At 45.1% G+C, this 24664-nt stretch overlaps 3 protein-coding genes across 7 annotated transcripts in view; all 3 read right to left on the reverse strand.

Annotated features, from left to right (window-relative positions):
- Positions 1 to 2897: 2897 nt before the first annotated feature.
- rbm15b (RNA binding motif protein 15B) lies at positions 2898 to 7482 on the reverse strand. The gene has a single exon (XM_066672544.1). It carries the CDS (start codon positions 7274 to 7276, stop codon positions 4736 to 4738), a length of 2541 nt encoding a protein of 846 aa, XP_066528641.1. The 5' UTR covers positions 7277 to 7482; the 3' UTR covers positions 2898 to 4735.
- A 750-nt stretch (positions 7483 to 8232) lies between these two features.
- On the reverse strand, positions 8233 to 11800 carry manf (mesencephalic astrocyte-derived neurotrophic factor). The gene is made up of 4 exons (XM_066672080.1): positions 11631 to 11800; positions 10773 to 10900; positions 10247 to 10388; positions 8233 to 9480 (listed from the first exon to the last, which is right to left on the reverse strand). Exons 1-4 carry the CDS (start codon positions 11716 to 11718, stop codon positions 9296 to 9298), a joined length of 543 nt encoding a protein of 180 aa, XP_066528177.1. The 5' UTR covers positions 11719 to 11800; the 3' UTR covers positions 8233 to 9295.
- A 968-nt stretch (positions 11801 to 12768) lies between these two features.
- Positions 12769 to 24664, reverse strand: part of dock3 (dedicator of cytokinesis 3) — a 196010-nt gene continuing 184114 nt past the window's right edge. For 4 of the 5 annotated variants that reach the window (XM_066670399.1, XM_066670397.1, XM_066670396.1 and 1 more), the window contains 7 exons: positions 24237 to 24372; positions 22104 to 22185; positions 21802 to 21920; positions 21195 to 21282; positions 20860 to 20979; positions 19950 to 20032; positions 12769 to 17740 (listed from right to left, as the gene is read on the reverse strand). In XM_066670399.1, the coding sequence (XP_066526496.1) occupies positions 17192 to 17740; positions 19950 to 20032; positions 20860 to 20979; positions 21195 to 21282; positions 21802 to 21920; positions 22104 to 22185; positions 24237 to 24372 (1177 nt within the window). In that variant the 3' untranslated portion in view covers positions 12769 to 17191. The remainder of the gene's footprint in view (positions 17741 to 19949; positions 20033 to 20859; positions 20980 to 21194; positions 21283 to 21801; positions 21921 to 22103; positions 22186 to 24236; positions 24373 to 24664) is intronic. The other variant, XM_066670400.1, reaches the window with a different exon arrangement.

A 24664-nucleotide genomic window follows, 5' to 3' on the forward strand; every position in this document is an offset into this window, starting at 1 on the left:
AGTACTGTCTACGGGAGTGCAAATAAAACATTGCTCACCACCGCCCTCTAGAGGTGTTGGCCCTAATACAGCATTCAGTCCTCACTAAACTGGATGATAAAGGCCTTCAGACAAGCTCCGTAGTTATCACCTTGAACAAAAAAAAAAAAAAAAAAAAGCAAATACTCAATAGCCCTTTGAACTTAACCCTTGTGTGTCCATTCACTGTCCACTCTGTTTGACACCCGTTGTTCCACCTTGTAGATGTAAAGTCAGAGACAGTAGCTCATCTGTCGCTGCACAGTGTGTGTCGCTCGTCCTCTAGTCCTTCATCAGTGACACAGGACGCTGTCGGCTGGATGTTTTTGGTCGGTGGACTGTTCTCGGTCCAGACACTGAGGGGTTTAAAAACTCCAGCAGCACTGCTGTGTCTGATCCACTCTACACCAGCACAACACACACTAACACACCACCACCACGTCAGTGTCACTGCAGCGCTAATAAAAACCTGCTCTGTGGGACTACTGTGGGGCTAACAAAGTATGCAGAGCAAAGATTGACTATCTTTATTTTGGACTATTAATATTTTTTGGCTGATTTGTGTATGTTAAGTCTGAAAATAATAATAATAACTGTAATCAGGGATTGTTTAATGGTTGTGAGTCCTGTCGCTGACTCAGATATTGATTAATGCATTAATCGAACAATGGCGATGGATTTCCATGACGACAGTGGATCCAGCGCAGAAACAGATAAAGCACAAATGAAACGTAACGCTGACAGTAAATCATCCTCAGGGCAAAGCATCTGAACTTCATTAGTATTTCATGAGGAGGAAAATAAATATCTCTGCTGTCACAACTATACCTCCCACCTCCAGAACAGCAGCTCAGGAGACGAGAGGAGGAATATTCTGCCTCTTCCACTTGGCCTAATTATCCCAGCACTAAGGTTTGTGATTATGATTTAGTTCTTAAGCTCCCAGGGCTTTAAAGTGGAAATCCACTTTTCCAAAACCCCACGAGCCCCACAGCAGTGTTCTCCCCCTGTGTAAACAGCCCTGTTCAGAACGCCCGCTTTCAGCACCTGTTCCTTTAAATGATAATGAGCCGCTCACTGTTCACCCCGACCCCGAGCGCACAGCAGTGAGGAGCGAGGAGCAGAAGCTCTGGTTTTTAGCCATTTTCACTCTGTTCTCTTTCTTCTCCGTTTTTACTCAGTGCTCTTATTTCTCCGCACTCGTTGTGTCTGTTTTGCTGCGTTTAACTCTGTCTTTGCGCTTTCACATAAACGCAGATCCAGCGCTGTGATTGGACAGACTCAGACGAGGGGGTGGGGCCTTTATAAAGTATCTGCACTTAACGTCAGAAGCGGAGCAGAATCAGAAACGGCTTTTTATCCTATATTTTTAGACGGGACCCAGATCACGAAGTTAATCTGAACATACATTGAACAGGGGATTTTCTCAGAAGGTCACCTTTCTCTTTTTCTGTTGCAGATAAAAGTAAATGATGGAAAACACAACATGAAACATGAAAACAAAACACTGTTGATTCCCTCTTTCCATGCCCTGGAAACCTACAGCTGATCCTGGTTTCACAGCTTTCACAGCTTTCACAGCAGCACCTTTAAAGACAACGTCTCTGATAAAGACCTCCTCCAAATAAACAGACTCTTAAAATGAACTGGCATTCAGCACAGAACCAGGAACAAATAGAAACAAAGCCCTTCCCTTAAATAAATCCACTCATTGTCTATCAGCTTCACGGACCAGAGAGGAGCACTTTGTAGTCCTACAATTACAGACTGTAGTCCAGCTGTTGTTCTGCATACTCTACCAGCCCCTTTTCTTCCTGTTATCCAATGGCAACTACCCCCACAAGTCCCTCAAAAATAATAAATCAATAAAACAGGCATGATTGTTGTGGCGGCTCGTTCTCAGCGCTGCAGTGTGTTGTTCTGGTGTACGTGGATCAGACACAGCAGAGCTGCTGGAGTTCTTAAAATCATCAGTGTTCAAGGAGATGGCAGTAACGTTAGGGCTGACTTCTCTATTGAGCTAATTGCTAATTATCATGACTTACCATGGGGCTTTACACTGTTATCAATGTCACTGTTTTTGTGATTATTTACTAAAATATGGCTCAATTAAATATTTACACATTGCAATAAAAGACTACCAATGTCTGTTCTCTAAAATAAAGCATCACCAAATAAACACCCCGTTTAAACACTAAATTAAATGAATAATCCTGCAGTGATAGGTTTGGCTCAAATGTTTTGAAAGCTGCAGACCACGCCGAGTTAGAATATAGAATGTAATGCTCACAGCCTGGACACTGCACTGGACAGTAATCTGATCCATATTCAAACACAGTGGGAAGGACATTGTGGTTTGAGCCACGTATGAGTAATATCCCCATAACACAGGAATTTGTGCGTGAATTTAAGTGTCAAATCTTAATTTCTTGCAGCTTAATAATGTACAATCTTTAGTTCAGTGTTTAATATGCACTGCAGAGTCTATCCCCTGAAGCTACTACTTCCCACTCACACAGCAGGACCTACTGAATTAAAGTCAAGCCTAATCTGTGGGGCCATATTGCCACCTAGTGGTGACATGTGACCAAGAAAGAGCTAAAAAAACCCACAGGTGAACTACTTCAAACTTGTTTTCCTTCCTCATACTGATGCTCTAGCTGGAGCACGGTTGCCTGGTTACCACCAACCTTCACATCACTGTTTTGAAGTAAAAGGATGTGGATAGGTAGCTATGGAGATGCAGGGCTCAGGGATACAGATCTCACGTATGAGGCATTCGGCTCTCAGGCTCATCAGATGCATCTCTGTATCGCTGAGACCCCCCTGGAACGGAGAATTTGGAAATAACAAAGCGGACAGCAGATTAAAAAGACCATTAAAATGTTTACTTACATTTTCAGATGACGTACATAGGTCAAATACAAAGTGGAAAACAAGAACAAAAATAAAAAGGCTACATCGGTGTATAAGAAAATGGAGTGGAATGCGGTAATACAACTTTCATAAAAGAAACAAGGAGAAAATGCCTCTTCTCGGAAGTAGTGTCAGCCGTCAGACTGGTGTAATCCTTCACAATTAGCAACCACCTGGAAATGGAGTTTCAGTCAGTGTTCAACACATCTTTAACGTCAGCTTCATTCTGAAAGCTGTTAAAAGCAGAACTGCGCCAATTTGTCAAAATTTCCAGCGTCGTTAACAGTATAAAATGTAAACAATGTCCATAAACGTGGTCAGTTCTAGAGAAACGGTGGTGGTAGGAACCAGAGGTCTGAAGAGTACATCTCTAAAATCTCCATCTGATAAAGCTGGTCGTAAACACACACCAAACCGCCGTGACATTACAGCCACCTCGTTTCAACACTTACCATGTAGTTCTACAATTACAGAGTCCGATATCTCCCTTTCCTTCAACTGTCAGGACCCCCACAGGGCAGTAGACTATTATCATAGAGGTGGATTGTTCCAAGTGCTGCAATGATGCTAACGTGCTGGTACCAGTGGCTGGAGTTGGGACTCTGAGGGTCCTGACCATTGAAGAACAAGGTCAAACTGGGCTTACAACGTATGCAGATGAACTACACATGGACTACAGTCTGTAAGTGTAAAACTACAAATGTGGAGCTGATAAAATGGACAGTGTGTGTTTAGAAACAAAGAGAGCTATAGAAATCTCAGAAGACACTTCTGAATTTTAATTTTAACTGGTGATTACTGATGATACAATGGCTATCTGGATAAAGCCTGAATTCAAATGCGTCCAGTAGGAAAAGATCTGAGTGACATTGAAACTACCCAGAGCTCAACTCTAGAGCGGAATAGCCTTCTGGTTCCCATCACCTGCAAATTTAAAGTGGGCAAAGTGTAAACGTCCGTGCATTTCAGAGGGCAACACACTGAACGACCTTCTACGTGGAAATTTTGAGAAATGGACAAACTTCTCCTTTAACGGGACTTGGAAATGTACTAAAAGGACCAGGAGAGGTATAAAAATAAAAATGGTTCTGCACTAGTATTAAATTAACGCGCAGGTCTTAGTGTTGCGACCGTTTGAAATACATTAGTGTTGCGGGACGTGATTCAGTTCATTCGCCCGGTGTGTGGAGACCTGCGAGCGATGCTGAGGTGGTGCTGAACAGTTCGTCCATTCACTCGATGCAGTGAATGATCAGAGAGGTAGATGCTGCCGTTATGACCAGTGCCTCCCTGCAACAGTTCGTTTCTGTCCCACGACATTCAGAACATGGCATGTGTAAGTCACACTCGGTCTGTCGGCGTGAGGAAACAAGGTCAGGAGTCGACTCTAATAAACCACACAGGAAGATAACCGAGTTACAGGAGGAGAGGGGGAACGGTTGCTGTATAAATCACTACGCTCCAGCTCCTGTCAAATACACATCCATTACATCGGAGCAGTGAAGAGGAACCTTTAAAATCACCTGCTGCATGCAACCTAAAAAATTAAAAGACGTTTTGAAATGAGGTGCAAGGTACTGGAACATCACGGATAAAAACAAGCTTAAAAACAACTTTAAACAAATTTTCTCGTCGTGTTTCTCAAGCTTACAAAGCCTCGAACGAATACCAAATCAGTCCAGGTGTTCAGGTGTGTCCGAAACTGGAATGCTGTGTGAAAGGCAGTAAACGTGTCTCGTTTAAACTGTTCAGTCGCGTAAGGAAAATCGAAAGCAGCAGCCGCCTCAGCTGCGGGGAAGCATTAAAGTGAGTCTTTGACGACCACAATGACAAGGTGCTCCTCTTCTATTTTCCCCAGTGTTTTTAGCGCAGTCTGAAGGTACTGTTGGGAGAACTCGCAGGGCGGGAAAGCGTACAGCATGCCCCCCGTCTCCCGGTCCTTTGTGCCGCCGAGAGGCAGGCTGATGACGCCGGCCGCCTGCTTGTTTCTGAGGTAGGTGACCAGGTTGCGGAGGAGACGCTTCTGGAGGCCCGGCTCAGGAGGGGGAGAGTCCGGTTCCATGGGCCCCTGGACGGCCAGGAGGACGGTGTACCCGTCGGGGCTGCCCAGCTTGATGCGGCGGGTCACCTCGTCCAGCTTGGGCTGATCCAGCCGCAGCCGCTGGGCTATCTTGAGCTGGGTGATCTTGGTGCTGCCCGTCTGGTTATCTTTGAGGAGCGCGAGGAGGAAGCTGGCTCCTCCTTCCAGGAGGTGCATGTTGGTGGGGAAGCTGCTGTTCTTCAGAACCAGGGAGCCATGCCACACTCTGCTGAGGGTCTGAGCGTACTCTGAGAGCGTGCTGATCTTTTTTGGCTCGCTCTTACTCTTGTCCGGCAGCAGCGGCGGGTCTGGTTCGCTCTTGCGATGGTTCCGCTCGTGATCCGCACCTTTCCGATGTTCGTCCTGCGGCTGGAGATGGGGGCGGTCATCGCTACCCTGGTGGCTGCTGTCTGGAGTGTGTCCTTGTGGCTCGGATGTGGAGTCAGGGAGACGACCACGAGCCCGGTCCGGACTGTCGTCTGGTGTGGAGGGGGCACCTGCTCTCACTCGGGTCCTCCCCCTCTCCTCCTGTGTTCTCTCCCCAGGGCTGGAGCTCCGGCTCCGCCGCTTTCGCCGCTCCTCAAAGCCTTTGCGCTCCGAGTCTCTGTCCTTGGCCCAGCGTTCTCGGCTGCGACTGCGGGCTTTTCCGCGGCCGAAGGCTTCGGTGGAAGTCCTGCGCTCCGCGCCCTTGGGAGGGCTCCAGTCGCGCTCTGTGATGGCACGCTCCCTCTCAGAAAACAGCGGGTGGGACGGGGAGCGAGCCCGAGTCCTCAGTTCTCTCTCCAAGCTGCGGTGCCGCCCATATCCATCATTGAGAAGCTCAAAATGTGGTGGCAACGGAAGCGGCAGCTGGTACTGCTGGGGGTATGCCCGTACCTCCTCAGCTTTGGCGAAGTCTACCCGCAACCTTCGGTTGGGGCCACCCAGCGGGAAGCCACGCATCTGGGCACACGCGGCCTGGGCTGCATCCAGGCTTTCATAGTGGATGTAGGCGAAGTTGTCTCCTTTGACGTAGTCGATTGTGCGGATGCTGCCGAAGCGATCAAACTCCCGCGCCAACGCCGCCAGCGACACATTCGGCCCTAATCCACCCACCCAGAGGCGTGTGGTGGGGTTGGCCTTGCCGTAGCCGATCTTCACCTGGTTGCCGCCGAACACCCGTCCCTGCATGGCCACTTTGGCTCGGTGCGCCATGTCCAGGTTCTGGAACTTGATGAAAGCGTAGGCGCAGCCTTGACCACGGGCCGGTCGCTTGATCACGACCTCCTCGATGACCCCGTATTTCTCAAACCCTTGCCTGAGCTCTGCCTCAGACACGTTGTGGTCCAGATTGCCGATGAACAGGTTCCTGGTGGCTCTCTGGTCGTCCTCAGGTTTGAGATCCTCCTCCGTCTGCAGCTGCAGCGCCAGAAGGCGGTTCCTCTCCTCCAGAGCACTGTAGTACTCCAAGAGGCGCTCTCGCTCCCTGAGACCGGCGACACTCTCGGCATAGTGGCGGGCGTGGGCGTCCCTCAGGGCGCTGCCTGCAGGTCCTGGTGAGAGCGAGCGCTGGTGGTAGGGGTAAGCGGGGTGCAGCAGTGGGGCGTACGCCACTTGAGGAGGTGTGAGGCTGCGACGACGCACATACACAGGCTCCACCCTCAGCACTCGGTCACCCAGCACTAACCTCGCTCGAGCGTGACGAGCCTCCCTCGCGCTCTCCACCTGCCGGAAGTTCACATATGCCACACGCCCCAGCTCAGGTGTATGTGACAGCTTCAGACTCACGTCGCCAAACTTCTTGAACTCATGGAACAGCTCATCCTCGATGTGCTCGTCGGACAGGTGCGATCCCAGGTTGCTCACCAGCAGCGTCTTATACTCCAGACCGCTGTCGCCTCCCACTAGGCGCCCACCCACCGCCTCAGCGCCTGCTGCGGCTTTGATTTTACTGGCTGACCTCTGTCCGGAGGACCGGGCATTCGCGTCGTGGTGCAGTCGGCTCTCGTCGCGGTGCAAACGGCTCTCGTCGCGGGTGCGTGACTTCTCGCGATCCCCGCCGCGCGTCTCGCGTTTCGCATAGCAACCGCTGCGACCGTCCGCGAGCAGCAGCGCGAGCGGCGGCGAGGGGAGAAGAGCGTTCGGAGGAGCAACGACCACCTCCTCCCGGCGGCTGCCTTCGCGCTCCCGTTCTCGGTCCCGTTCCCGTTCCCGGAGCCGTTTGGCGGCGGCTCGGGTGGGACTCGCTTCACGGTCCCGTTCCCTCTCGGCCTGCCTCTTCATCTTCTCCCCCTCCTCTCAAACTTTTGCGCGGGTCGGCGCGCGAAACGGAGAAAACGCGGGCACGCGCCTCCGCACCGCGCACGGGGAAGGGCGCGAGCGAAGGCGTGGAGCCGCGCGCGTTCGAGAAAGCGCGAAAACACGCGAAACTAAACTCGAATTAACGCAAAATCGCGCGCTGCAAACAACAGCATCAGACATATAGCACTCGCAACGCCATCTTGGACAATGGAAACCGCTGGGGGAGGAGACGCAGACGTCACGAGGGCCCGCTCCAATCTCTGTACACTAGCCCCTAAGTAGGGACCCTATGTAGGGTAGTGGAGCGTGAGACAGTCAAATTACATTTACCTACGAGTTTCCGCATTCACCGTCCATTCTCTCAGCTCCACGACCCCTTTGTAGTAGAACACAATTACAGACTGTGTTCCACCCGTTGTTCTGCATATTTTATGAGCCCATTTCCCCCTGTTCCTCAGCACTCAGGACCCCCACAGAGCAGGTGTGATGTGGTGGTGGATCATTCTCAGCGCTGCAGTGACACTGACGTGGTGGTGGTGTGTTAGTGTGTGTTGTGCTGGTGTAGAGTGGATCAGACACAGCAGTGCTGCTGAAGTTTTTAAACAGTATCCACTCTGTAAGACACTCTTACCTCGTTGGTCCATCTTGTAGATGCAAAGTCAGAGACAGTAGCTCATATTTCCACAGGGTGTGTGTGTGTGTGTGTGTTGCCCTGTCCAGGGTGTATTCCTGTATCCCAGTTAGGAAACGGTTACTATAGATTCATAACCAAAAATAAGTGCCATGACAATGGAAATCGTAAATTACCCAATTTTTTAAAAAGAAATATTAAATTGTTTATTGTTCCAGCCCCGAGCTCAGTCATTACTAAAGCTTTTATGTAACTTTCATTAGTTTCTGAAACACAGAAGACAAAAAACAAGACTTTGTTTTCTTCTTTTAATGAAAAAGTATATTACAACTTTATTAAACATGTCTTACAGTGAAGTCCATTTGAATTGAACCATGTTCAGGAGCCGTTCACCTCCTTTCTTTAATATAATAGTCAAATAAAAAAAGCCCTATCCCTTTGAAAACAAACTACAGTGTTTGGTAATATCACCCACACCGTCCAGGAATAAACAGTCACTGTGCTGAAATGAATGTGTCTTGGTCACGTGCAAAATACAGGGGGGGGGGGGACAGGAGAGTTTAAAGTGAGGCTGTACTTCAACTTCAACCTAGAGCTGTAGAGTTTCCCACTGTGAACAGGGAACTGTTATCAAAGGAAACGGTTACAGCTTTGGTAACAATTAGGTCCATTTGGAAATGAAGAGTCATTTAGAATCCATCTGTCAAATACCCAACAAACACTTCTCAACATTGAGCTGCGGATACATCTCTAATGTATCCGACTGAAAACACAATGAAAGTCAATGGGAGGGTGCTGTAATGAAAGCACTGGAGCTGGAGGAAGAGTGTACCTTTGATTTTCAGACGTGGAAACACAGACTAAACCTATTTCAGGACTAAAGTGCAGTACCACTGGTGTCTCGTTGTTAAAAATGTAATTTAGTACAAACCTAGGCTTAATCTGGGCCTATACATGTTGGTAAAATTTGCATAAATACTGTATGTAAAGCAGAGGCCAATCCTACAATAACAGCCTCCAGAAGTCAGGGATTAAACTAGCCATGGCCTATAGTTCTTTCTAGGAAACCAACCTCGTGTTTGGTTTATTTGAAGGAAGGGAAACTACAGAACCTTTGCGTGAAATACAGCATCATTTTAAACTCTAGAACAAACAGGAAATGAAAGTAAAAAGAGAAAAGGAATGAAAGCATGGTGTCACACAGGTTGATGTTTACCACTAGATTAAAGGGCAATAGGACAAACAAGACTCGGGTCCCCTTTAGGTGGTCCGTTAGCTGCACGGCGCATATCACCCACCCGCAATGCTTTTAACCTCTCATGGGTCCCATAATTCCACACGAGAGAGAGAGAGAGATACAGGGAGGGAGGTCACAGGTCTGTCCGTGCCTTGGCTGCATTTGGGGCGTACTTGGGCATGAGTTCCGTGATCTTGCGGATGAAGTCCGATTTCTCCACGCAGCCTTTACATGACTCGCCCCACTCGTCCAGAATCTTCTTCAGATCCTTCACCTTCAGCTTCTTCAGGTCCACGGTGCTCAGGTCCACCTGTTTATCTGCAGCGCAAGACAATGGAAAAACGTACCAGGGCTCAATACTCCACAAACCATTTCTGGAACATTTAAATACACGAGGCAAACAAATCTCTGCCCACACCCTCATCGTCACAAACAACCACAACCACAGACGATCAGTGGCTCTGAATGCTGCCGAAGAGGTTCCGTATCTGTCCTGGTGGTGTGGCAGTGGTCAGAGTTAATCCAAGTCCTGTTCCGGTTTACACAAACACAGTCCAGTAAATCCTACTGATTGTGGACCACTGCTCCATTGTTTATCCTTCACAAACCTTGAGCTAAATTAATTCAGAGTAGTTTTAGATAAAATCAGAAATACACTGGTGGCGATAGGAACCAGACGCCTGTGATGGACTTCAGGTCACATCAGATTACAGTGACCCATTATTAATCAATTCCCTCAAGACCGTGCCCTTCCTGACACCAGGTCCCAGCACCTGTGGCGCAGAGCACTTCCCATTGGAACATATTCATAGTTTGCCTACCTGTGTTATCTCTGGTAAAGCTCGCATCGTGTTCTATTGATGTGTAACATGTTTATCAGTGCGCTCTTGGAAAATGGAGGTATTTAAAAGGTGTGTTACTGCTGCCACCTCATGGACACTCCCTTCTTTTTATGCTTTAGTGAGCATTTTCTCATCCAATGTTAAAGGGATCTTAAATAGAAACCTTGGTGAATTGTAAACATTTTAAACAAATAAAAACGGTGCAAAACAACTGACATGATCTCAGGGGGTGAAATACTCACCATATTTCAGTTCACAGATTTGACCGTCCTTCTTCTTCAGTTTTTCACACACCTTCTCCACTGGGACGTGATAACTCAGGGGTTTGGAGACTTCATTAATGATTTTTGTGGCTGCGTCACTAGTCGCTCCGATATAGTAGCACTAACAGCAAAGAAAAACATGAAAATAGGTGATGTTTAATGAAATGTGTGACCAGCTTTGTTCAAAATCACACAAGCACCACAGCAGCGTTCCCCTGCTTTCAGCGCCTGTTCCTTTAAATGCTAATGAGCCACTGTTCACCAACCCCCCAAGCATGCGGCAGTGAGGAGCGAGGAGCAAAGAAAATCTGTTTTGCTCAGATGAGGGGACAGTAGTATCCTAAAATCAAAATGGCTGGTTTTATACAAATGTTTTCTGACAGTTGTGAGTTGGTCAGCTCCACATTAATGTAAATATTTTCCATATTACACCACTCTATAAGAAAACAAATCATTATTTTTTTACATCACAAGCAAGAACTGAATAATGAGAAAGACAACTTACAAATCGATTCTCTTTTCCTTTTGCTTCTTTGCAGGTTTTCAGTAAAGCTTTTTCAATGATGTCAGGGGTGAACTTCACATCGTTTTCTTTCAGCGATTGGTAAAACTTGCCCAGAAAACTTACACACACTGCAACAAAGAAATGGTAAAATCTGTTAATACAGCTGTGCCATCTTTGGCCTAATGCATGCATCATCTCTTACAGGCACATCCCTAATTTGAATACCATCATTTCTACTGTGTCTTTAAGGCTGACATATGTAAACTCTGGCTGTCTCATTGAAAAAATCAGCAATCAATTATACAGAAACCCTGCTTATGACTTCAGTGTCAATGGGCAGGGCTAAAGAGCTGAGGTTACTCTATCCACATGTTAAGGTATTTGTGACATCACAAATTCACCATTGAACACATGCTCATGTTTGCAGCTTATATGTGGACTGGGGGGTAAATGATAATCCTCAATTTACAAGCTTAAAGGCTGTCTACATATTATCTAAAACCTTCCTCTTGGAAAAAATGAACCATTTAATTAAAGCAAGGTACACCATGTTTGTAGACTGACATAGGAATAGAAAATGGAGTCAATATTGTACTACAAATGAGATTAGTGTTATAAATAATATATATTTTCCAGCTCTGAATAAACGACGTAAATACTAGTTTTATTAGATACATATATACAAAGGATAAATGGCTGAAGTTGGCATTATATTGCAATTTTCCGTTCCACCTTAAATGGTGCACTGGTTATAGTCGGGGCGCATCCCGAGCCTCAATATAACCATAGCACTATTTAAGGTGGAGTGGCAAAATTCCACACAAAATGTAAAGCTAACAGCCGTTTAAATGAACTCACCTTCACATTCTCCCTCTTTTAAACCCTCGCTACTGCTCGGAACCAAAGCGAGAACCAGAGCCACTGAAAGCCCGCTTAAATATATCATTATCAATAATATTTCTAAACAACTTTACAGCTAAACAGCGAGTCTCCTTCTCGTTCACATGCACTGAGCTACAGATACCGGTACAGGCTGTACGCTAAAGTGCCGATTCCATTATGTCCCGCCTACTCTCACGCGCTATTGGTCTTGCTGCCACTATTCACAACGTGATTGGCTGCTCTGGCTTTCTTCACACTACGCACTCGCTCCTGATTGGCTCCGGCTTTTTCAATACAGGGACAGTTGGCGACTCCTGATTGGAGGTGCGATGGGAAAGTTTGACTATTTGTGATTAGATGGCGCTGCTGCTCAGACATCCACGTCATGTTTGAAGTCCGGAAATTGTAGTGCTGAATATTTTACACATAATAAACACTATATATTTATACACATACCTCTTAAATGAAATATATTACTATACAGTAGTAACATCTGCTATTCTGGGAAGGCTTTACATCAGATGTTCAAACACTTCTGAGAGGATTTGGTGGCATTCAGCCACAAGACCAAATGGTGTAAGATGTTGGTGTTGGATGTTTAACTTAGGGTTTGTTATGAATCACAAAAAAACTCTACCACATTGGTATTGGTTTGAGCTCCATCAATCCACAGAACACAGTTCACGTCCAATACTATGGGGTTTAATCATCTTTTGGACTTTGGGCATGGATACCTTAGGCTCATGTGCAGCTGCTCCACCGCGTTCCTCTGTGATAATGGAGCTACAATGGGTACCTACAAGATTTGTCCATGGGTTAAATACTGGCACCACATATGGATGCCCTCCAGGGCCAAAATGTGCTAAAAACAGGGTTAACGTGATAATAATAATATAGTCTCTCTCAAAACCAATAACCCAACTATAGGCCCATGAGGTAGCCCCTTAATAGTGAGTTAGTAGGTCCTACTACCCCATGTACCAACCCATGTGGGCCCCACTAAGGTGCATGTCCACAAATGGTACACATTAAAGTAGGTGCTCGATACTGAGATTTTAAAAAAAAGGCAAGTGTAGACACAGGTCGATAAAACATTATCTTTAATGTTAGGCATTTATTAATGAACTCCACATCACAGCAGTTATAGGAAAAAAAAAGATGTGTATTTACATCTAAAGTTCACAACACATTTTGTCCATGCCAGCACGATATATACAAAGAAATTACTTTGAGAAGACTCGTACAAAGGTTTCCTTATCTCTTTAACAGTAAAACGTAAGTAGTTCCTCAGGATTCAATGCAAAATACACAAAATAACTGTAGTGATTAATTAGGCCATTGAAAGAGTCACTTGTTTCCATTTGTGGATTTAGTTTTAAAAACACATTTACATCATAAAGTACAAGGCAGACAATTAATCCCAATCTATACATGATTTGCCCTTCTTGACCGTATAAATGCACAGCTTCTGAAGGATTATGTACATTGAGACAGATGTGGTGACATACAAACTGTGATGCTTCCAAAAGTGGTTTACTTCCCATGTTCTCTGTAGTGTTTCTTATGTACAACAACAACAACAACCGTAAAGTCCTTCTCTTGGGTTTCCCTTTACTCCAGCTATCGTCTAGATATTGTCATCTTCATGATCATAAAAAAACAGCAAGGTTCCTCTAACAGTAACCTTTGTAAAATATATGTTTAGGAACTCTCAGTAGCTACTCACACTCTCTCTCTACATCTGTGCCATCTGAAACCCAGTGAGAGGAACTAGGGGAAAGCTATAGACCTGAACACGCCTCGTCATATCAAAGCAAAGGCCACCTTCAACTCAAAACATGGTCCAAAACTACGAGTTCTCCCATGATTAGTAAAATACGTACGGTTTTTAACGTAATGTGGTGCCTGATGAAATTCGAAAGTAATTTTTGCCAGGACTAAGTGAGGAAAATAAACAAGTGCAGTAAAAGAAAAGATAAAAATACACAAGACACACTTCCAAACTATTGGCTAACGTGATTGTTCGGTATTTACAGTCAAAAATACAACATTAGCAAAGTAAAAAAAAAAAAAGTAAAAATGGCGAAAAGTATCATTTTAGCTGACATTAGAACAGTTATTAGAAAGTTATTCACAATTTTGGCCAGACTTGCCTTCACAAATATGTGATAAAGTAAATATTCACAGTACTGACGTGAGTAAACCCATGTTAGCTCAGAACAGTGGTTCCCAAAATGGGGAGTGCACCCCTCAGGGGGTGGGGGTGGGGCACAGAGCTCTTGAAAGGGGAAAATGAATGAGATAATCACTTCATTTATTTATTCATTTCCATTTAATTGTATATAAGCTGCTGTTTTGTTTGGATCACAAAGTTTAAAATGAATTCCAGTGGGGGTTTGGAGGCCAAAGACCTGGACGTGAGTGTCAGAGCTGGTGAGGCTCAAGTGTTCTCATCTACAAAGTGGGGCACTGCAGAATAATTTGGGAACCACTGGCTAAAAACCCTCTAAAATCCAACATTATGTTCCATAATTCCAACTCATCATCATCATCAGGGCAAACATATATCCATTTGGCTTCTCACAGAAAGAGCGAAGCCATTCCATCTCCACTCTGGTTCTTGTTTAATGGAGACATGCGGATGACGGTGGATTTGCCGAACGGATATGATTTCTGAGGAAGATGGTACATTAAACACTGTTCCATATAAATCTAGACCCATGACCCTAGGTCACGAGATCCTCCATCTCTGGCATTCTAAAATACTTCAACTTATCAGTGTAAGAATCTCCCTCCAGATGCTTGTACCACAGACAATAGTCTTCATATCACACACACTCACACACACACAGTACAGACAAAACAAGACAGCCTAATTGCTTTTGGCATCCTTCAAGTATAACAAGGGTTAAATACTATTTGTATATATCGTGTGCATTCTCTATCATATATTTCTGCTATTTGCAAGACGTCAATAAAAATAATTACTTTATTTAAAATCCAAAATAGATCCTCTAGATAAAGTGACATGCACCAGATCCCATCTCATCAGTTCATGGAGCTGTTGATCCACATCGTGGAGGGGGCAGATAAAACCGAATCAAATCTGTGGAGTTACTAATGTGTTACATAAGAAATAACCAACCCGTCGTCTGATCAGGCCCATGCACAGACATTATTAGGGCACAGGGGCTTCATATAATCAGTGTAAGGGATCAAAGGGATGATGTCAGCAAGGGTTAAGTCAGACACTTAGTGTATGACATCATTACTGCCCGAGCAGTGATCTGAACCCTGACCTCCAGCAAACCGCACCGTCAGGTTACTCACTATGTAACGATCTATGAACGTCAGAGGTATAACACAAAGCTGGGGATTAGTCCCTGTTTGTGTTTTTCCACAAACAAAAACCTGGTTGAATTCTTTATGGGCGCCCCCTAGTGTTTACCGTTGATATTTACCCTGAAATTGAACAGGATGCTTTTAAAAAGAGATTGTTTTCCGTTACCCGCCTTGCGCCCGATGATTCCAGGTAGGCTCTGGACCCCCCGCGACCCTAAATTGGATAAGCGGTTACAGATAATGGATGGATGGATGTTTTCCGTTATCGGTGCGGAGTGGGACCAAGACGCTGGAAGTATGTGAAATATAAAGGGGCTGGTACTGCAACAAAGGGGGCGCCCAAGCCCAAAAGAACAGCAACTTGCTGAAATAAACACATCAAGTGAGAGGGCACTGAGGGTTAAAGAGGCAGCTCAAACCCCACATGAGGTCCGTCTGTGAACATGCCTGGTCTCTAAAGATGTTTATGGACATTGTTGAACACTGATCCTGTGTGTTTCTAACTACAGTTGACTGAAGTGGCATTAATCCCTAACAAACATCAGACGAACACAAGTCAGCGGTGAAAACAATGTGCAAAAGTCCACAGGGCCTCGTCTAAAAGCACTGTGTGTCCTCCAGGCAATCAGCCCATGTCCCCACTATAACAAATACATCATGCAAGGGTTGTACAAAAATCTCAGCTTATGAAATTATATCATACATCTCCCAGCCTTTAAAAAATAACCATCAGACGCAGTGTCATCATACTTCTATCCACCAGGAAGCGATTGCACGTCCTCCAGCAGCTAAAAGGGCCTCTGGAAAAGTCCCTTCCCTTTGCATATTATTATTATTCTTATTATTCAAAGGTCCTCAGCCTCGTATTATCATTATTCTATTCATATACGTGTTGTATTTCTTATTTTTTACTGTACAGTTTTATTAGATAAAGTTAGGGACGTGTGCTCTATCTAAAAATATATATTCCTCTGTTACTTTTTCTTACGAAAACGGATAACGTTAACTGGGAAACAAATCAAATAGAAGAAGGAAACCTGCCAGGCCCCAAAGCAGAGGTGCTGCGAGAAGACATGTGTGAAATGGCTTTGATATTACAGCTCTTTGTCTGCAGTGTTATTCGCGTGTAACTGGATAATGGAGCTCAGAAGCAGTGGGCTGATTTGCTTTCGAAAAGCGTGATAATAAAGTGTGTGTAATGAAGCTTTCGCAAAGTACATAAGCCTCTTACTGCCAAGTCAGTTTGCCACTACTCGGGAGGAGTGGTGTGTGTGTGTGTGTGTGGAGTCGATTCTCCCCTCTCTGACTGGTGAGTCATAACAGTAATAGAAAATCTACTCTAGTGGAAATATGAACAGCAGTTCTGACATCAGTATCGAGGGCTCTCAGCCTGAAAGCCCTATAAATGTTATGGCGAGATTAATGAGCTTTTGCTTTATTTTAAAGTGACACAGAGACTCCCAGGACGGACAGTGTATCAGCCTGTAATTACAGTAATATGTCGCTGAATATAAAACCCATCCGAAGGTCGTCATCCGAAACAAAGCCGAGCCCAGCGCTCCATTATTTTAAATCAGTGTCAGTTTTTGGCTCTGGAATTAAGTGCTAAAGTGCAGCTCTTCCAGAATCGGCTCTGTCCAGGCATCAGAAGGTTTTGCACGAGTGACCCATCGTTTAATCCTGACCTCCTGAGAGGAACCGGTCACACAATAGAAATCTACCATAATGGGGAGGGACACACACTACACTTTAATAAAGTGCACATGATCTGTTTCTGTCTCTGCATTTCCACTCTGTGATTCCTGGAGCTAAGGACATTTAGCGAGTGCTTTCACCACGCCTCTATAGTCACACGACAAAACCTTGCATCTCCATGCTTTAGTAAGAATGTGAAACTGAGGGCTGTTCTTCACACTGTGCTGCAAGTTCTGATTTTCCAAATACTGGTCAGTATCCGTCGTCTGTAAATTCGCTGTAACGGAGATACAAGGCTTTGTCACTAATGAGCATCCTGATTACGGGGTGGGGTTAGAGTGCAGTCCCCTGAAGATCAAACCAGTGTTTGGAGTAAAAAATAAAAGACAGTCCTTTTTGGCGGTAACACAAACTGAGAGCAGAACGTTCCAGCAGAGTATTTGCATTATCTGGGCTCGATGCCTCGATGATGCTCTTCGCTCTCCATCCCTACGAGCTCCTCACTCCTCGCTGATGCCGTGCTCCCAGGCCACTTTGGCCTGCTCGTCCTTGCTGGTCAGCAGGGGCTGGGAGATCTTGCGAGGCATGGGCCTGGGGATGGGCCTCAGGTCCTCCTCAGGGATGCAGCCCTCCCTCAGGTAGGGTTTTGGGGGCAGAGCAGGGGGAGGCTCGTGGTGTTGGTAATGAGGGTGGGAAATGTGGATGGCGTGAGGGTGGTGGTGAGCGTCCGGTGGAGCGGCGGCCACCGGTGCCGAGTGGCTGCGGCAGGGGGCGGCCTTCAGGTTGTCCAGCACCTCGGGCTCAGAGACGCTGTAGCGGACGGGGAGGTAGGGCGTCTCGGACTCGTCCGTGTCCGTGGTCCAGGCCTGGCTGCTGGGCACCGAGTCCAAGGTGTCAGCCCTGGCCGGAGGCTCTGATGAGGACTGGATGAAGTTGCTCTCGCTCAAAGATGAGACGCCGCTGCTGGCGCTGCCCGACAGTGTGGAGTTACTGCCATCCAGGCCCGACTGAGGACTGGTGGGCGAGGCAGGTATAGGGTGAAGGGGCGACTGGTAGAGGAAAGGAAAGTGCGTTAATTTGTTAACACCATTTTGAGACATGTTTTAAAATGTAGTAAACAAATACACAAAGTTAGGTGTAAATGTCAGTTTTAAAGCAGGTTTTGTGTAATTTTTGTAATTTAAAATAAACACATTCTCCAGTTTTTTAATGTTATGGTAAAAAATGTTAGTTTGAATATTGCAAGAATTTATTGGGCTCTGCATTCGTTATGAAATCCATCAATAAAAAGCGCTGCAAAATCATGTAATGGATTTGTTCTGTTCTTGGGGATAATCCTGCATCCAAAAGTACGAGTGAGTTTTGCTTTAGACCAGTGGCTGTCAAACTGTGTTACGTCTCTAAGGAAACACTGGGTGGATATTCCTCTGTTTTTTTTTTTGTTTTTTTTTCAGGGAGGGAACCCCCAGTTTTTTGAGAACTCTGTGTAAAGAAAGCCCAGTTTCAGCTGCTCGCTGGACGTAAGCAAACACTAGAGACAGACATGAGCATTTTGGGCTTCATTATAAAAAGGGCAAAGCAAATACGAGAAAAACAAGCTGAGAAATAGAGAGAAACTAAGTGAGAATTCTGTACACGTGAAGACAAAATAGAAGAAAACACTGAGCTGAAGGAAAACGTGGCCATTCTTTGCATCATTACAGCATTAAAACAAGGTTTAACACAGTGCCTCCTTCACCTACTACTAGAAGCGCCGAGAGCCACTGTGACCTGCTCCCGGCGCCGCACTGTTTTCACCTTGAGCCTGTTAAAGCCTATGTCTGATATTGACCTCTTCTTGTTTTTATTTCTTCCAAAATGCTTATTGCCCATAAAATATATATGTTCACAGATGTATAATTGTGTTTATAACATTCAGTTTAGGCCTATTTTTATTTGTATTCTCTCTATAATGTTTAGTAATTATTTTAGATCGTTTTGTGTTAAGCTGCAAATTTCAAGGAAAAAAGAAAAAAGATTTTGTCTGTGTCTCTGGAACAGAGGAGGAACCAGGGGCCACATGTTTCTGTAAAAATCATAGGTGGTACTTGGAGGTTTTGGTTTGATAACGTGTGGAACTTAGTGGAAAGGTTTGAGAACCACTGCTTTAGACGATTTAAAGGTGGAGATTCTGTTAGTCATTGTTAATGTAGCACATTAATACTTAATTTTTATAATAAAATGACAACCGTCTATGAAAAAGACAAAAGAACGGAACAATGTTTGAATTTTTAACTTTACAATTATCACAAAAATGCTTTAAAACCTAATTATACACTTAATAAAAAAACATTGATGAGCATCAGGAAGACTCCAAAAGGACTTGTTTTGTTGTGCCGTTGGAGATACACTTGCCCGTGTGGCTTCTGGCTCTAGTCACTAATCACTACCTGTTGGAAAATGTACCGATCGTAATAATGAATACCCAGGTGTTTCCCTCTATTACCTTTTGTCCTAATAAACATTCCTTGTCTCTTGAATCACCTTCTCCCACAGTCTTTCTGATTCAGCTGGAAATGCCATGCTCTCTGCTCCCTGCTCTAATTAAATCCCAGACACCTGCTTTATGTGTGTCTCAGCCCGATGCCCTCTATTTAACCCATCTGCCTGAGCTCTCATTAAACATGTGTGTGGTCCTCTGTCTAATGAGCAAAGGGCCCATTGAGTCACTGCAAGCGGAGGAGCAACGGAAGGACAGCCACCTTAAAAGAAAATAAGAGCTTAATGACATAAGGACACTGGACAAGACACACACACAAACACACACACACACACAAACACACAAACACACACAAAATACACACACAAACGCACACACAACATACACACACACACACACACACACACACACACACACACAATCACACACACAAACACAGACACACAAACACACACACACACACACACATTATCATTTGTTATTAAATCGACCAATCACAACCTACGACCATGCCACACCTGCTCAACGTCACAGAACAGGGCCGTGTCTCATTCAGTGAGAGAGAGCGCTCTGGACAAAGCCAACTAAACCAACACGGTTCTGATAAGACGTGGTCCTCTTGCATTATATCGAGTTAATAACAAATGAATGGAGCAGAAGGGACAAGTGATGGGAGGTGGAGGAGTGGGGTGAAGCAGCCCTTCAACAAAAGGAGACTAAGACCCAGGGACATGGGTAAATGGAGCAGAGAGGGTAGGAGACACGGAGGCAAAGGGTACCTTTCTTAAGGAGCGCGCGGGGAGAGCTGGAGGGAGGTCGCTGATCTGGTGGTGGAAAGCATCAAAGTGCATCGTGAAGTGTCCTAAAGGGGGAGACACAGGCGGAGAGAAGAGGGGTTGGAGAAAGAGCACTTACACACACACACACACACACACACAAACACACACAGGGGTGGGCGATACCAGACCAGGTGTTAGCACAAAAAAAAACCTAAAACTTCATTTTATCCCCAATATTCCCATGCACTATTGACGTCTCCCTTCTGCCAACGCAATGTCACTGGGGTTCAACACACTAGGAGGAGAACACTCAATGCCCCATTCTACTGTACCTGGTGGCTGAATGCCATCAAATACACACAGAAATGGTCCAACATCTAAAAGCTGAATAGCTAAACTCATAGGCTTTCTGGTCAAAATGGAGACACAAATTTACCCGTGACCAATAGCAGTGCTACTCTGTCTACTCTGGCCCTACTCTAGATCTTCTAGCCCCACATCCCAGCTCCGCCTGCTTCACAGTGCAACAGCCTCTACAAATACCAAGAGGGACCCAAGCTTTGCGCTCACATGCTGAATCTGATCTACTTCTGTAGCATTCAGGAGCAGAATGAAAGGGAAACTGGGGTTTAATGTAGAGAAGGGATTCTGCGAGAGACACGAGGGACAACCCAAATGCTCCAGAGAGCCACACTTCCTAAAACTTACAGGGTCAGTTCTGGAGGTGCTCCAAAGCACAGTCATCAAGCCATGAGTCAATGATGCTCAATAAAATCAGCTCAAATGAATATACTCCAAAAGTCAGAGCAGCTTTGTGCTTAAGTCTTGTTTAACAAAAAGTCATAACTGTTTCTGCCCGCTGTCAAATTCCTTTGTTGCCGTTCTGTAAGGTTAGGATATGTTCTCTTACCAGGAGGAAGGCTGCGGGGGGGCACTGGGGGGGCCAACACACTTCCTACATGAGCGGAGAGGAAAGGAAAGGCATCTCTGGTGCCACTATCCAGACTCCAACTGCTAGGAGCGGTCAGCACTGGCGGAGGGAAAACGAAGGACTGCTGATCACTACTGGGTCCACAAGAGGTCACTAGATATAGTTTATAGATGAACTAGGTGTAGTGGTAGTGTGCTCACTTTCAAATATCCATTAAATGTCTACGTCACACACTAGGGGCACACTCTAAACCGAGTGTATAATGAAATGTTGGTGGTCAACAGATGCAGTGGGTTCACATGAGCAGGAGATACCTTTCTCAGCCACAGACAGATTGGGGTCGCTGCATGGTTTGCATGGACCAATGACCTGGTGGAATAAGGCCCTCTGGATGTTGGTTGGCTGGAGACAGGACAGAAATAACGTATATGCAACACAGTCAATGACAGAAAACATGTAAAGAAGGATGCACAGTATGTTTTCCACTTCATGCAACTGGTTTATTCTTGGTTTCCTCCCTCCCTCAAGTGCTCTCATGGGCACTGATGGGTTCCTCGTTCTAAGTGTTAACTCCACTGCGTCCTAAAAATTAGAGAAGTGGGATAGGACTGAACTGCCACTGGTTTGATCAGAGTTTGAAGGAACAGCAGTTTCTCCTCCCTCAACATCCACGGCAGAAATGCCCTTGAGTAAGTCACCTAACCCTCAAATGCTCCCTGGGGTTGAGGTGTGTTTATGTTCACTGTGACTAATCGCTAGTGTGTGTATGTGTGTGTGTGTCTAAACTGCACGTTTCATGTTTTCCCTGATTGAACATAAACAGATACAGCATGAATGAATGAGTGAATGCAAAATAGCCATCAGTAGCTACCAGTAGGTGGTGATCGTCACACATCCCACGTGAAAATAACACACACGAACCTGTCCGTTCTCAGTGACGTTGGGGTACATGGCACTGCTGGGTCGGTCTCGGTGGGGAGGCAGCAGCATCAGCATCTCACGGTTGTGCCTGTATTTATCAGGTAATGAGGGGGAACCAACTGCGGAGCGAGAGCAACATTTCAGACCCACGACAGGTCGAGGCCTGACACTTTAAGCTTCAGTCTGAGTCCTTAGATCAGACTTCATAGAGAATATTAATATGATTACAATAACTTGTATACGAGACAGGGTTTGTTATTCATATAACTCCATGTCATGATAGAGTTGAAACTGTAGCTCACCTCGGATGCTGCTGGGGCCTGAGTTGATCATCTGAGACGGAGCTGAGTGTGTGGAGCTCAGGCTGGATGTTGAGGGACTGGGCTATACATCCAGAGAGGAAAAGACCGTTATTCAAGAAGGTATTCTGAAATGTTTTACATATTTCAGGGGCATCGCCGTTAGTTGTGAGAAATAGCAAGATTGGTTTGTTCATTTCCTTTAGTTACAGACAGAAGAGAGACACGTTGAGCTTCGTCAGAACGGACTTAACACCGTCAGTCATCCAGGAACAAGAACAGTGTTCTCAACTGGTCTCTGGTTTGTTGGAGCAGAAACTATCCAAGACATAGTGCTGTTTCCTTATTGTGTTTACTGCTGAGAATGTATGTGAAAATTGTGAAAATTAACGGGAACAAAGAAAATAGTCTTTATTTCCTGAGGAAGTGCACAAACGACACACCAAACGGACGCAGGGTGCACAAGGCAGCTATGATGCATATGCGAACATGTAGTTAACAGCAAATATATCTCGACCCTAACACTACATTTATGTCTTTCCAAAACTTGTTCTTTGACGGCTTTGATGACACCTTTCACCTCTGAAGCAGTTTGAATTGGACTACAGTGATCCCTCGTTTTTCGCGGGGGATGCGTTCCAAACGAATTTCCGCGAAGTAGAGGAAAGATATGTATATCATTTGTATTTAACGAGTATTTGGACTTTTAAACCCCTCCCTGTTGCTGTTAACAACCCACCCCTTGCATTAAACAGTCGTTCTATAATGTTTTTCAACTGGAACTACATGTGATTTCCTACCAGTTTCTTTAATAGAGTCATTCTTAGCTGTGATTTAGCGTCAGTAAATTTCACTCGGATGTGGACGTGAACAACACATGTACTGTACGTAAGAGACACTTGTAAATGATGTATTGTGTCACCTACAGACCCAGTCTAATACATGGAAATAATAAAAAAAGCCCCCTTGAAAAAACCCGCGAAGTAGCGAATCCGCAAAAGATGAACCGCGAAGTAGCGAGGCATTACTGTAATTCAAACGGTGTCGCCAGTCAACACTCGACCACATGTCGGGGTTCACATTCAGAAACAAAATGTCAAAGCCCACGTCAGAAAAATTGACCAATTCACTGGTAGTAGACTATTTTAGGGAAAATAAACAAGATTTTAAATTTAAGCTTATATTCGTTGATTCAGTCATCAACCAAACTTCAATCAATATCTCTCATGCTAAATTTTAAAATGTGATTAAAATGTAATTAATTTCGATTAATTAATTACAAAGCTTCTAATAAATTCGATTAATTTCTTTAATCAAGTCCCACCTCTATTAATAACATATAGAATAATAAATTAACTAAAAAGAAGAGGAAAAGGATTTGAAAACAAAATCATAAAGATTTGTGCACTCTTCTTTGCTGACAATGCTAATGCTAATGCTAATGCTAATAACAGCAAAAATTATAGAAGAATTTTATTCTTGAAATATTAATGAAATATTAATGGATTTAATGAAATATTTTGGCTATTCATCTTTCTTGGTTTTCCTAGATTTTCCCTCAATATCCGCGATATAGCGGCCGTAAGCCCCCTTGAAAAAAACCCATGAAGTAGCGAATCTGCGAAAGATGAACCGCGAAGTAGAGAGGGTTTACTTTACATCATTCTGTCAGGTGTCACGCTGTCACGCCCTCATCCTGTTGTGCCTGTTTTCCCTGCCATGTGCTCACTTAGCACATGGCTCTGTTTGTTATTGTTCATGTCTCCACCCTAGTCCCGCCTTAGTCCTGCTTCTGTCCCGTTATTGTCTCCAGGTGTTCCTCGTTTGTCTTGTCCTAATATACCCCTGTAGTTTCAGTGCTCCTTTGTCTGGTGTTGTGTGTGTTTCATGGTCTTTCTGTTCACACGTGTCTACCCCGGTTCATGGCTCTTCCCTGTCCGTCCTTGTTTAACTCTGTTTAGTTAGTTTTGTCTTTATTACCGTCTGTATTTATTACCTGTGTTTGTTTTGATTCTGTCTTTGTTTAAATAAAATTCCTTGTGTTTACGTCTGTCTCCTCGTCCTCCCTGTGCAGCTGTGACAGGTACAACTGAATAAAGAGTGTATTTGTGGTTGTCGTGACGTGTTCGGGCTGACCTGCATGCGGTAGAGGTCCTCGGGGTGTTCCAGCAGCATCCCGTCTGTGAGGATGAGGAGGTTTCCCGTCTCGCTGGAGGTGTGAGAGGAGAGGGAAGAAGAGGAGTGGCGAATGGAGCCCAAAAGATTCAGTGGGCTGGAGAGAGAGAGAGTGCAGGGGGGCGTGCAAATGCCAAAAGAAAAGTATGGTGGTGGAATGGAAGGGTGGGGATTTGTGTGGAGTGCAGTGGAAGGGGACAATACAAGGTAAAGGGGAATGTGGAGGAGCGAAGTTCACGCAAGACGTTCAAGAATCAAGACCAGAATAGGGTTGGGAAAAAGAAGTCGTGCCAGAGACCAAAGAAATGGCAGTGGGGGTTAAAATAAAGAGACGAGGAAAAACGACAGAGAGATCCATTAAAAGATGTAAACAGGTGAAAGCGAGGGAG

The sequence above is a fragment of the Hoplias malabaricus genome, chromosome 5 (assembly GCF_029633855.1).
Source record: "Hoplias malabaricus isolate fHopMal1 chromosome 5, fHopMal1.hap1, whole genome shotgun sequence".
Taxonomy (NCBI): domain Eukaryota; kingdom Metazoa; phylum Chordata; class Actinopteri; order Characiformes; family Erythrinidae; genus Hoplias; species Hoplias malabaricus.

What these genes read in the sequence shown, in the direction of transcription:
- rbm15b (XM_066672544.1), bottom strand. Translation starts at nt 7,276, where the DNA reads ATGAAGAGGCAGGCCGAGAGGGAACGGGACCGTGAAGCGAGTCCCACC.
- manf (XM_066672080.1), bottom strand. Translation starts at nt 11,718, where the DNA reads ATGATATATTTAAGCGGGCTTTCAGTGGCTCTGGTTCTCGCTTTGGTT. An exon ending in AAAAGAGGGAGAATGTGAAG is followed by an intron (nt 10,901 to 11,630) that starts GTGAGTTCATTT and finishes TCTTTGTTGCAG; the next exon opens with TGTGTGTAAGTTTTCTGGGC. An exon ending in AAGGAAAAGAGAATCGATTT is followed by an intron (nt 10,389 to 10,772) that starts GTAAGTTGTCTT and finishes CTTTGCTGTTAG; the next exon opens with TGCTACTATATCGGAGCGAC.